The sequence below is a fragment of the Erythrolamprus reginae genome, chromosome Z, assembly GCF_031021105.1.
Source record: "Erythrolamprus reginae isolate rEryReg1 chromosome Z, rEryReg1.hap1, whole genome shotgun sequence".
Taxonomy (NCBI): domain Eukaryota; kingdom Metazoa; phylum Chordata; class Lepidosauria; order Squamata; family Dipsadidae; genus Erythrolamprus; species Erythrolamprus reginae.
The window spans coordinates 104,709,137-104,723,493 of record NC_091963.1 but is presented as its reverse complement, the minus strand read 5'-3'; the positions used below and the strand labels follow the sequence as shown (position 1 = coordinate 104,723,493).

Sequence of the window (14,357 nt, the reverse complement as noted above, 5' to 3'; positions counted from 1 at the left end):
AAACAAAGAAAAAACCAGAAAAGTTTGAAAATAAACCATTAAAAATAATAGCTTCTGATTTACTTCAAAGCAGTTATAAGTACAACATAAATCTATCTTTTGCTATATGATTACAATGTAGCTCTCTTCTTTTTATAATTTATTCTGTCTAATCATTGAAATCATAAATCACAAATTCATTTTTCCTTTTTTGTCTACAAGGGGTTTCCAAATTAGCAATAAACATAAATATTGTCTTTTCTCTGATCAAATAAATTTGTTCATTCCATCTCTTTCATCATCTTCTCCATCCATTCTTCCCTAGTGGTTGATGTCAAATATTTTCATTTATGTACAGATTTTCACAGGTACAGGTATGAAGGTCTTGACACATTTGGGTTTCTTCCCGTGTAAGGTTCAGAAATTTCTGGTGACATTTCGACGTGGTCCCACTTGTCATCTTCAGGCTGGTGCTTTTGTTCTTGTGCTAGGGCGAACACAGCGAGACCTGAGCTGCCTTCCCTCTATAAATACTGGTGGGTGGGTGTTGAGTGCTGGCTCAGCAGCTGCAGGCTGTGTTGAAACTTCCTGGTGAGTCAGTGGGTAACCCCTGGGGTCATTGATGTAATTGATGTATGCTGATTAGTTGATGTTTGTGGATTGGGGGTGATGTCCTGAATAGTTGGAGCTTGCAGACTACTTAGCTGTTTTGTAATGTGTGTCTGGGGTATTAAGTTCTTAAGTAGAGGTACCACTGTGGTTTATACAGTTTATATAGTATAAACTGGGATGATAGGATGTTTTTCTGTATGGCCCCATTGTCCATTATAGCTATATCTCACTCTTATCATTTCATTCATTCACTCATTCATTCAATTTCTAACTCAACCAATGGATTAAAGGTCATTTTCTTTTTCTTTTTTCTTTTATATGTTAGCCATTTTCCTGCTTTACTTGTAAATTCAACCATTTTTTACTTTAAATAATTCATGTTTATTTCCATTTCTCTTACTGCTGTTGCAATAGTTTAATTTGTTATGAAATTCTTATCTTCTCTAGAAATTTCTTTCATTTGTCTCCTCTCCACCCCCCTTTGTTTCATCCAAAATAGCTTGTATTTTCTCTTGGATCCTCTTTGTAAGTACAATATTGTGTTGTATAAAATAGTCTCTAATAACAGTTTTACTTGCATGTTTTATTGCACTTTAAACCATATTTACCTACATTATTTTCAAAAATGTATTTGTTTTCCACTATCCTTTGCTACTCCTTTTTTTGTAACAATATTTCATTCAGTCTCCATCTAAAAGTATTGGATTTTCTTTTGTAAAACAAATTCACATATAATCCTAAAAGATGTTTGATAATAGCTCTACATTATAAACCTTTTGTAGCCAAATTCTTTGAAATCCAAATCAGATCCATTCTTGAAATGGATCCTTTGAATTACTGTTCTTCCGCCTCCATATATCTACTTGTCCTAAACTGTCCATCAAATCAAATCAAACTTTGAAAAGTTCCATATAAGATTGATTGACATTGGTATCAACTTGGTATCAATTTCTTGGCTATCTCCAGGACTATTCCTTTTTTTAAAATAATGTTTTATTTGTCATACAAATATAGTATTGTATTGCAGTATGTTTAACATAATATAAGGATAAAGTAGAGATAGAAAAGATAAAAACACATTAGGACAGGAACGGTAGGCACAAAGGTGCACTTATGCACGCCCCTTACAGTCCGGTAGTGAATTCCAGGCATTGACCACTATTGCTGAAATCGTATTTTTTGCAGTCTAGTTTGGAGCGATTTACATTTAGTTTGTATCTATTGTGTGCTCTTGTGTTGTTGTTGTTAAAGGTGAAGTAGTTGCCAACAGGGAGTACTTTGTGATGTATGATTTTATGAACAACAGTTAAATCAGTTCGGAGGCGGCGTAGCTGTAAATTTTCTAAACATAATAATTGAAGTCTGGAGGAGTAAGGTAATTTGTTGTGTGAGGAGGAGTGGAGGACTCTTCTTGTGAAGTATTTTTGGACTCCTTCAATTGTATTAATGTCTGTTATGCAGTGAGGATTCCATACAGGTGAGCTGTATTCAAGAATTGGTCTGACAAATGTTTTGTATGCTCTGGTTAGTAGATCGGTGCTTCTAGAAAAGAAGCTGCGTAGAATTAAGTTTGTGACTCTTAGTGCTTTTTTGGCAATGCTGTTGCAGTGGGCTCTGGCACTTTGGTCATTGCAAATGAGTAGTCCAAGATCTTTGACTGAGTGAGGGTCTTCTGGGAGTTCAGTTTGTTCAGTTTGTATTTAGTATTCGGATTCTGATCTCTTCTTTGCTCCTGTAATTGTACTCATCTTCTCTTTCATTTCCTGTTCTTTCTTTCCACTTTTCCTAGCACAATAGATCTAGGTTTTTGTGTAATGTTTTCAAAGTATACTTGTTTGAGATTGGTAAATTGTGTCTTGCATAAGAACGCTGAGTTGATTTGTTCAATGCATGCCTTTTTGTTTGTTTTGCCTTCTTGGTTATCCATGGTATTCTCAGATATGTTACATAATACCATAGTTCAAAAGTATCAATACTTTTTCTATTCTATTTATTTAACGTCCAAACTTTACTTCCCTAGAATGTCACAGGAAAAACAATTTCCTGCTTGATTCTAATCTTTTTAAGAATTGACACATCATCATGATTTTTTTCTAAGAACTTAACTATTCTGCTGATTCCATCTTCAGAAAGAAATTAATGCTGCAGTTTCGCTGTCATTTCACTCCATTCTTAATCTGTTATTCTCCTGACCACTTGGGTGCCTAGACATATTGTTATTTAGTGGGAGTGCTATATTCATTTTGATACTACTATCTGAATCTTTTTGGGGAGGGGGGTCTTTGAGCTGGTCAAATGTATGTCTGCCACCCAATTTTCTACAACAGTTTGCTAAATGTACACACCAATTTTCTTGGAAAACATCAGACTGCGAAACATACAAACTAATATCTGCACTGGGTACGATTAGTTGAAGAGATTATAAAGATGTATGTCTCTGAGGATGTAGAAAAAACGCTGTGGTTAGTAGGAGTCTGAATTAGTTTGTTAAGGACAAATGCCAGTCTGTCCATTTTTCATGGCAGAGTAATTCCTTAGCTTGGTAAAAAATGGAATGTTAAAGGGAAAACTGATATTGTTAGGGGTATAGGACATTGAACACTGTCTTTAGCAAAAGCAAAACCTCTCGTTATATTTTTGAACATAAGATAGGTAAACGTGCGCTAGAGACTCTGCAGTTCTGCAGTGCAGAGATGAAAAGCTCACACAAAGAATACTAATAAATGATTATTCATTGGAAGGAGCATACTGAGTGAGCCCTGACCTTGGACATCTGCTATTAAACATTATTATACATGACCTATTGGATGGAATGGAAACTTTTTAAATTGGTAGATGACATTAAGCAGTAAAAAATAGGGTAAAAAATTTAGAGGGAAAAAAGACACAAATAAAATAGCACTGACAATCTTGAACATTTAGCTGTATCTAACAGATCGTGCATCACAGGAAACATCAACCATATAGATCCATGGTTGGGGAAATCAGATTTGACCACCATGCCTATGAGAATGATCTAGGATTTTTAGCAGGGATGGGTTCTAACTTACCTCGCTGCGAGTTCGCTTCCTCCTAAGCTTTTAAAAGTTTTTAAAAGTTTTTAAAGTTTTTAAAAAGCCAAAAACAAGATGGTGACAGTGCCAGAAACTCTGCTTCTGGTCATGCACAGAAGAAAAAAACCCTGGAATTAAAAAATAATAATTTAATTTATTTAATTTATTCGACTTCTATGTCGCCCAATCCCATAGGACTCAGAGCAGCTTACAACAATAAAAAAATAATACAATAGTACAATAAAAAAAAGAAGTCGAACATCAACAGTAGATTAAAACCACATTATAACCCTAACAAATCCATTATAAAAACCCAAAAAAATCATTCTAAAAAACATACATACCAGCCAAACATATTTCGGGCACATCTGATGTTAGAGTTTATAGCCCCAGGCCTGTCGATAAAGCCAGGTCTTAACAGCTTTTCGAAAAACCAGTACAGTGCCACTGTTTCTAGATCCATCATCATGTGAGTTGCTTTCTGAACTCACTTTTGTTTTTCTGAATCCTATTTAAGGTCTGATACCCAGTCCTGGAGCAGAACTCCAAGCAAATAGGTGTATATTATTTCCACCACACAAGTGTAATGCTTTGATCAATGCAATCCAAAGTAGCTTTGGTCCAATTAGGTGTTTTATAATAATTTTTATTCATGTTCAGCAGCTACTGTACTAAAAACCAGAGGTGGGTTCTTCATAGTTTGGACTGGTTTGCCTGAACCGGTAGCAAACCACTGGTGATGTCACAATAATGTTACGGAACCAGATCACTCAGTGCCAATCCATGGGTGCCACCATCTTTTTTATTTAAAGAAGTAGATTGAATTTTGTTCCTGTTGACCAAGAAAACATTGATATGGATAGCTTCACTTGGGACAAACTTGGGAAGATTAGAATAATCTTCTTCACCAACACAGAATTCCATTGCAGTATTATCAACTGCGATGTTTGTTTGGCTCATATTGAGTTCTGACAATGAAAACCACAAAGAACAGTGTATTATAGGAAATACTGCTCCTGCTTCTATGAGAAAAGAGACAATCTGAGATTTCGTCTAGTGACTAAGAATCTCATTACTGTAGAGATACTGAATGATTCAATTTTATATTCTTTTTGATCTGCCCTATCTTCTGCCCCAGTGGCTCCATCATTCATTGTTCTGCAACCTGCTACCCCACAGTGAGCTTGACCTCTGAGCTCCATGTCAGGGACTAAAATTAAATATTGATCAGTATAAGCCTCTTCTCTAAAAAAGATGAAAAATATCTTACCAATAGTGATGGGCGAACCAAACCTGCACAATTCGGGTCCGTACTGAATTTTGCGGTGTTCGAACACGAACACGAAATTTTTTGAAATTTCGGGCAAAGTTCGGGGTCGTGTTTGGCGTTTGGAGCTTTGATGTCCCTGGAATCCAGGAAGTAATCACCTTGGCATCCTTAGCAACCTGCCGGTGACATCAAGGTTCCACCCTCGGAATCTCTTCGTGGGAGGGATTCCCCAGCTCCTTCAAAGAGAGGTCTTCACATAAAAATAAACATTGTTATTTTTACGAAAAAGGATGCCACAGCGGCGCTGCAAGCAAAGGGCGGTCCTTTCACGTAAAAATAAACATGTTTATTTTTACGTGAAAGGATCGCTCTTTGCTTGCTCTTTGTCGTAGAAGTCAAATTTTTTTACAGAAAAAGAATACATTGTTAATGCCTTAAGTCAACATATTAATTTAAATGAAAAGAAGAAATTTTGCTCAAACTTGCAATAAAGAAATTTCATACAAAAAAAGGAAAAGAAAAAGGAAAGATAAATCATTTTAGTATATTTATAATTCTCACATAGGTTTTACATGTAATTTTTCTTCTTATTTATCCATATATACACCTTTTTCCAAATAATATAAAATTCTGATTCCTCCTGATTATTTAACCTTCTTGTCATTATATCCATCTCGGTGCAGTGCAATATTTTCTTAATTACCTCTTCATCTTTGGGAAATTTTGTGCATAAACTATCCTGGCCATGGTCAAAATATGAATAACTAGATAGAGAACATCTTTCTTATATTTCTGGTTTGTTATACCCAGTAAGTAAAATTCTGGGGGGGTTTCTATCTCTTGCAATACTATTTCTTTTATCATTTTTTCTATCATTTTCCAATATAGTTTAACTTTACTGCAAATCCACCATTGGTGATAGTATGAATCTATTTCTTTCTTACATTTCCAACACAGTGGGGATGTATTTGGAAACATCTTGGCAATTCTATTTGGTTTTCTTTTAATGAGACCGATTTTGTCATTTTCCAGTTTGTGATCCAAACATTTTCCCATGTTTCTATATCAATTTCTCTACTTATCTTTTTACACCAGCTTATCATGTTATCCTTTAGAGTCAAATCTATGTTTTTATATCCAATCATATATTTGTATGCTTTCCCTATTAATTTACTCTGATTTGTAGTTAACAAATTACCTAGAAAGTTTTTACTCTTATTAAAAATATATATCTTACTATCTCTATGAAATCTGGACTGGATCTGAATATATTGCCTACCAAGTCCAATTAAAAAGACTTCCTCAAATTTGGTCTTTCAAACTTGTTCCTTTAACTCTTTCTATGATATTTCCAATTGCTAGATAGCCGCTCACTCTCTTTTGTCTCCTTTTAAATTTTAAATTTCTTCTTTTGAATCAGCCAAACACCCAGCTTCAGCACTTCTTCACCTCCCTCCAGCACAAAAGCTTAGATCTTGTCACCTAGGCAATCCATGATCTCTCCATTTCAATAATTCCAGTCATGACTATCCCAGCTAATGGTGACAAAGTCATCTTATACAGCTGCTGGCCAAGAGACCAGTGCCAGCTCTCTGGGGGATTTGCAAGCCCCCCCCCCAACCATTGACTCCCAGCTGTTTGGAGACCTGGAACTGGATTGGAACCAAGTCAGATCCATCCTGAAGGGGCTGTGAAGAAGAGAGCTTCACTACCTCTCCAGGATGTATCTGACCTGGTTCCAATCCAGTTCCAGGTCTCCAAACAGCTGGGATTTGGGGCTTCCCATGGAACACCGGAGACATCAATAGCGCTATGATGTTGGCCACACCCCTTCCTAAACTTATATGGTTCCATTTATATTAGTAGTTCTCAATCTGTGGGGCGCGACCCCTTTGGGGGTCAAACGACCTTTTCACAGGGGTTATGTGTAAAAGACCATTGGAAAACACATCTCTCCTCTATCTGTCTCCAGGTGGGTCCACCCACATGCAAATAGACTGCTGCAAAAAATAAACTCTGTACCCTGAGAACTTCTGCCCATGTGCAGAAGCTGAATTTATGGCACTGTACATACATCACCATTTTGGTTTGGGTTTTTTTTTTTGCAATAGTTTTTAAAAAACTCAGCTCTGCGCATGCGTGCTCATGCATCACAGGCAGACGCAAACCAGCAGCGAGGTAAGTTAGAACCCACCTTGTGAGTTTCCCAGTAATTTTATTATTTTATAATTGGGGGTCAGCACAACATGAGGAACTATATTAAAGGCTCGTGGCATTAGGAAGGTTGAGAACCACTGATTTATATGATTCCAAATGTTGTTGATTCTGTTCATGCTACAAAAACAGTTGGAAAGTTAATTGTATCAAAATCAATATTATTTGCAGGATCAGTATCATTATCAAGCTCAATGGAGTTGGACATAGCTCTCAGTAAAGACATGATCCTTATTCTTCTAATTAGAGATGCAGGCTTCACATATGTAATAAATGAATCACAAAGTTTTTCCACAAGCAAGCCAGATCCATACTTTTAACATGTTTTCTGTTACATCATCTACATCTGCAGTTTTTACCATTTTTTCAATATTCCCCCAGTATTCTTGACTTCCTTTTCATTTATATGCCCACTTATTTAAAACATTCATTTCAGTTCTACTCCTCAAAATATAGCTGCTGTTTATACAAAAATTTCTTAAGATTAGCCCGATATGCTTTTCTCGTTTTAGTTTCAGTTCAAATAATTTCACTGGTTTTATAATTTAATCCCGTTCCTTTCATTCTGCTGAAGATTCCTCATTTATCTCCGATCATTCACAAGAGTTTATCTTCATCAATGTCAATTTCCTTTTTCGTTTGCATTTTAATAATCCCTTATTCTCTTAGACTAAAGTCTTTGCAGCTACCCTTTTTTAAAAATCTACCATGCTCGTTGGCTTTCATTCTCATTTCCTCAACATTCTGTTACACGCATTTTCCCCTGATCTACCCCGTTTTTCACTTCAACATCCCACCCAACATTTTTTCCATAGTGATCATTAAAGTAAGTCTACATATTTCTGCAATCCTCTCTAACATAATTGTTTTTGTTCTATGCAGTATTCACATTTCCCCTCCTTGTTAATGTACGTTCATTCTCCTGGGAGTTTAATCTATCTTCTTCTTTTTTTACATACGGTAATTTGCATTTTCTTTTCCCACAGGTTTTTAATTCAGCTCTAAAATCTTTTACTTCTTTCTTTCCTATGTCTCCTCCCACCTGCTTTTTAAAAAGAACCGTTCATGAAACTAATTTAAAAAATGGTCTGCACTTCATTCAGAGCCGTTCATTATTCTTGTATCCTTCACTAATTTTGTCAATTTCTCGTTATAAAAATCATAATAAAATCAATAATGATTTTATAATAATATTTTTGACATGAGTATGCACAAATACATTTGTTTGGTTATGTATTACAAACAAACAGAATGTCTTCTAAGCAAATTTTAATAATTGTTCTCATTCATTCTTCAGTTTTCAAGAGTAACCCAAACTTTTTCTGTATATTTTCGTCATCTTTTTTTACTCCATTCAATCATTGTCACCTCAGAGAATAATATTTTCCTCTGAATCACATTCATTCTAAAGGTTGCACAATTGTCCCTAAACTCCTCTGTAGTTTTTCCAGTTACCACCAATCTTTAAATTCCTGTTTTCATACATACTCATAGCAACTGAAATTATTTTGATTCCAATGTTTCCGCAGCCCTTTTATTCATAATTAAATATATATCTTTATTCCCTGCAAGTATTTTCCAATTCTGCTCAGACCAATTTACATTATATATAAAATATTATAACGTTTATCTTATTTTTGTAAAAAATGAAACAATTTATTTTTCTTTTTTTATTTCCTTTGCGTTCCTTAGCATTTTCATTTTTTATTCTTTTTTAAAATAGTTTTTATTCTGAATTTGAATTTTTCATATACAGGTAGTCCTTGATTTGCAACAACTCATCGAGTGACTTTTCAAAGTTGCAATGGAACTGAAAAAAGTGACTTCTGGCCATTTCCCCCACTTAGGACTGTTACAGCATCCCATGGTAACGTGATTTGTTTTGGATGCTTGACAACTGACTCACATTTATGACGGTTGCAGTGTCCCAGGATCATGTGATCACATTTTGCAGCCTTCTGGCAAGCAAAGTCAATGGGAAGCCAGATTCACTTAACAACCATGTAACTAACTTAATAACTACAGTGATTCACTTAACAAGTGTGGTGAGAAATGGGCAAAACTCACTTAACAAATTTCTCACTTAGCAACATAAATTTTGCACCCAATTTGGTCGTAAGTCGAGGACTACCTGTACTATGTTCATCACAAATGGGCCCTAAAAAATTGACTTCCACTGCCCAACATGGCTTTGGTCACTCAAAGATTTTGCATAATGCATTTTTGATAAGGGCAGGATAGACTGAGGCACTGGCCTTTTGCCATATGGGGCATTTCCTGCTAATGGTAAAGATAAGACTGGTACATACTACTACTACTGTTACATAAGACTAGTTCAGCTTCAACCACAACAACACAAGAGCACGCAACAGATTCAAACTTAATATTAACTGCTCCAAACTTGACTGTAAAAAATATGACTTTAGCAATCGAGTTGTCGAAGCGTGGAACTCATTACCGGACTCAATAGTGTCAACCCCTAACCCCCAACATTTCTCCCTTAGACTATCCACGATTGACCTCTCCAGGTTCCTAAGAGGTCAGTAAGGGGGTGTACATAAGTGCACTAGTGTGCCTTTTGTCTCCTGTCCAATTGTCTTTCCTTTATCTCATATCTCATATATTTTTTCTTCCTCTCATATATCTTCTCCTGTATTTTTATATCTTTTCTTCTATCCTTTTCTTTATATATATTACTACATGTCTATTCTCTTCAATACGTATTGTGTATTGGACAAAATAAATAAATAAAAATAAATAAAATAAAAATAAACATTTAGGCACATGCAGGCCAAATTTTAACAAGTGCAACCAAATCTTAGTTTTTCTGCATAAATGATGATCCTATTCCAAACAAGTTAGTACATTAGCATACCTTTGCCCGCATCCCAGCAAGCTGGTGGGGTGGGAAATATATTGACATATATTCAGGATGCCCCTTGAGAACCTAGCTTAAGAATATTATTTGATTCATGTTTTCTAGAACAGGTATTATGAGTCATAGTGAAATATCCTGTTTTGGGGATTTTTTTAAATTCCTTTGAACTATCAGATGGGTCTTGAGATTGGCAATAAGCTGTCAGCACTCTCAAGCACATTATTAAAGAAACGTGAGTGTATGGTTTCACTCCTATCCACCGAACACTCGAGGTCCTTGACTCATAGCTCTGCCAATGATAAATATCTCAAGATTTTGTTCTAGTTTCTATTATGTAGCTTAGAAAGTTTTAATATGATAGCATTGTCTACTGCAGGTTAAAAAGTTGGCTGTGTCAGCAGTTTTGATGAAAACTGCTCACCATGATTCCATGATTTTATTTGTCTAATGCAGGGTGTATGTTATGCACCATTTACCTGCTTCCACCCCCCCTTTTTTTCCTGTAATGCTTTAAAAGATCATTTTCCAGGACTTGAGTCAGACTAGAAAGTGTGCAGAGAATGTTTGTTTGTGTATTAAATTTATGTGCTGCCCATCAAAAGTACGACCAACTTCATCACATATATTGTATTTTGGGAAATTGGTTTTCTAACTCCCCAAGTATTATTTTCTTCTGTAGGTGAAAAACATCCGAACTTAGAAGTGAATTACAGCCGTGGATTTCTATATGAAAAGGAGAGAGAGGCTATGTTGCAAGGATACATGGCCGAGCAACCCTTCAACAGTGCCATTGGCTATCTTGGCGCAGAACCAATGCGCTCCGTTGTGCAGACCTCAGCTGCTCCAACTTCAGAGATGGTGCCTGTTATCAGCAGTCTGTACCCTCTTACATTCACTCACACTGAAATACCCAGTAATAACCCACTGAAAATGGAAAAGATTGACATCCAACCGAGAGAAAAGATACCTACTGAGCAAGATTTTTCTCCAAACAATAGTGGTCAACAGTCTACAGATTCAGATAACAATCAAGAGGAGAACCAGAATTTTTCCTTCCTAAGACATCAATTGACTTTCAAGGGGCAACCTAGAACACATGACATGTTCAGGCAATCAAGCAGTTGTACTTGTGAAATCTTGAAAGTTCTCAACAAAGAAGGTGAAATTATTGGATCCTTCCGATGTGACCATTGTCGTATTCTTTTCTTGGATTATGTTATGTTCACTATCCATATGGGATGTCATGGTTTTCGTGACCCTTTCGAATGTAACATGTGTGGGCACAGGAGCCATGACAAATATGAGTTCTCCTCCCACATAATTCGGGGTGAGCACAGAATGGGTCTGATGTGAGAGCAAAATTACTCTATTCTTTTCTGAGACACTCAGTGTGCATCTATATCAGCCAGTTTTATAGAGTTAAATATTGAGTTTTCTCAAAAAGAATCTGATCACGGATGTATGAATGGGTACTTTTATGAAATTCACTTGAAGAACTAAAGTGTTCAGCATTCTTTGACCAGGAAGTAAGAAGGTTAAACATTATAATTTCTAATACAGACAGCATAATAAGATCTTATTTTTTTTTAAAAAAAGATCTAATTAAATTCTAAACTTTTTAGAAAAAATAATTGCTTTATTTTTCAGTGATTCCCTGCTATTTTATTACATTTTATTAGCAACGTAATTTCGGCCCATTATTACAGTGCTGCCTAACTCCAGCAAATGTTGCTGCCTTATTTTGCCACATATTTTTTAAAGGTTTCTTCCATGCTAGATTTCTATTAAGCTGTCAAACTGCCTTATTCAGAATTCTGCTAAAGGTCCAAATGACATCATCTTCTATTTCTAACTTCTTGTCTCAGAATTGCAATAAAGAAAAAAAATCCTCCCAAATTGCTCCACAACGTCTTCCAGCAGCACTCCGGAAGCACATAATGATGATATACAGAAAGATATAATGAAAAAACTAAAGATATTTTCTTAAAGGAATAAATTACAATTTAGCAAACATCTACAATTCATGTGGTTAAGACCTAAGGGATGCCAACAAAAGGGGAATTTTGAAAACGTATTAACCTGTGACTGCATTAGAATCTAAATCATTGTGAATCCAGTGTGCTGAATATGTAATTCAATGCCATCTTTACTATTAAAAGTAGGCTTAGGGATAGTGCTACATGATTGGCATAATCATGTTTTGAACATCCATAAAAAATGAAGGTATATGATTATATGAACATTGGATAAAATTTTGTAGGGGAAGAATTTAAGAATTTCTTATACATGCACTGCAATATTTAGTTGTAGCCAATAGATATTTGAAGGATATTTGTCAAATTTGTTGGGAATGCCTTCAACTTATGTTGAATGTTGAGTACCGAACACAAGATGGGTAGCTGGGATTTGTTGTTTTTCTAGGAATGAAGCTATCCTCTGTAATAGTACTGTTCCAATCCTAACACTGCATCACATTGATAATAGCAATAGTTATCTATAAAATCACACCAAGCAGAAGACAATTTTGTTGTTTTCTGTCCTTCATGATAAACTCCAGATTTGATGAAGAAGAGAAATTGGGAAGTGGGGTGGGAAAATCATGTTTTCAATGAAATGTTCCCTATTGAGGGGATATTGAGATATAATGAACAGCAAAATCTCTTAATGTTGAATGGGGAGAAATCCAATGCTTGCTAAGAAATTTTGCTCAAAATTTCAAAAACTAGGGGTTTTTTTTCAAAGAAATCTTAAGAAAAAGAAGTTTTTATAATGAAGTGTCTCTAATTTCATATAAGGCTAGAGAAATTACTCAGGCCAATGGGAGAAGATTTGCCTTATTATGCTATTATTTTTTCACTCACGTTTGCTTAGTCTCCTTTCACTTTAATGCTTCCTGAAGAAGGAGGTTTTCTTGTACTTAATAAACAAAGACATATCTATTATTATTATCCACATAGATAATATTATCACTATAATAGCTAAGACTTATTTCTAATATACGTATAAACACTGCTGTTTCAACTAATGGCTGCTCAGAACTTTTCTCTAGAAAAATTTGGTGAAATGTTGTTTTTTCTTTAAACATAAATCTCCACTGTGTTTGGTTTATGTTGTAAATCACTTATTTCTTCAACGTAAATTAACAGATATAATTTTCAATACAATATGATTTTCACTGTTCATGACTCTGATGATTTTATTTTATTGTTATTTCTGGCCTAGATTTGAAATTATAAACCATCTTTATAATCAGGTAGAAATATCTCGTTAATACTTGAATTAAGGCATCTAACTTGAGAACTAAACAACTTAGTTAACAGTGGAATCAAAGCACATTCTGATACAGTCAAGTCGCTCTCCATCCAAAAAATCCTTTTAGGAACAAATAGCAATGTGGACAATAAAGACATAAAAAAAAATTAATTGCAAAGGAAATAGGAGGCCAAAGTGTGTCTGGGGGATCCTCCACTACCACATTCATTTTCCATGAAAAAAAATATGCTATCCTTATTTGACAAATGCATGATTCACTACTTTCAGATTTATCATGTTAGGACCCAATCATTGCAACCCCCCCATCTCAAGAACATGTGGCATATGAGAAAAACTCTATACAGAATAGAATACAGTAGAGTACAGTAGGGTAGAGTAAAGTAGAGTACGGTAGAATAGAATAGAATAGCATAGATTTCTTTATTGGCCAAGTGTGATTGGAATTTGTCATTGGTGCATATGCTCACAATGTACTTAAAAGAGACATTTATCAAGAATCATGAGGTACAACACTTAATTATTGTCATAGGGTACAAAGGGTACAAATAAGCAATCAGGAAACAATATTAAATCGTAAGGATACAAGCAACAAGTTACAGAATACAGTCATAAGGGGAGGAGATGGGTGATATAGGACAGTGTTTCCCAACCAGTGTGCCGCGGCACACTAGTGTGCCGCGGGACATGGTCAGGTGTGCCACGAGCCCGGCCTGGCTGGAGCTTCCCTGGTGGTGACGGGAAGTGAACTTTTGGGGCTTGGTGGGAGGGTGCCGGCCACTGTTGTTTCTAAGCTGTGTGGGCGTGCGCCCGCACAGTCATTAGGAAACCCCCCCCCGCAGAAATTTTTGAAGTGGCGCAAAACCAAGCAGTCCTGAATCGCTCCCTTCTCCGGCCAGCAAAGTCGGCTGCCTGGGAAAGTGTGCGTTTAAAAAGCGCACCGTTTTCCCAAGCAGCCGGCTTGCTGGTCGGAGAAGTGAGCGATCCGGGACTGCGTGGCTTCGCGCCGTGATGACAACGGTGCCGTGGTGGCCTCCAAGTGCTGCCCTTCGTGGCGCCCCACCACCCGTTCCTGCAGGTA

The 14,357-nt window shown here is 36.0% G+C and overlaps 1 protein-coding gene across 5 annotated transcripts in view; it reads left to right on the top strand.

The window, feature by feature from the left end:
* The window catches only part of IKZF3 (IKAROS family zinc finger 3), a 62,691-nt gene extending 49,505 nt beyond the window's left edge, over positions 1–13,186 (top strand). For all 5 annotated transcript variants that reach the window (XM_070767303.1, XM_070767306.1, XM_070767308.1 and 2 more), the window contains one exon: positions 10,686–13,186. In XM_070767303.1, the coding sequence (XP_070623404.1) occupies positions 10,686–11,359 (674 nt within the window). In that variant the 3' untranslated portion in view covers positions 11,360–13,186. The remainder of the gene's footprint in view (positions 1–10,685) is intronic.
* The last annotated feature ends 1,171 nt before the right edge of the window (positions 13,187–14,357 follow it).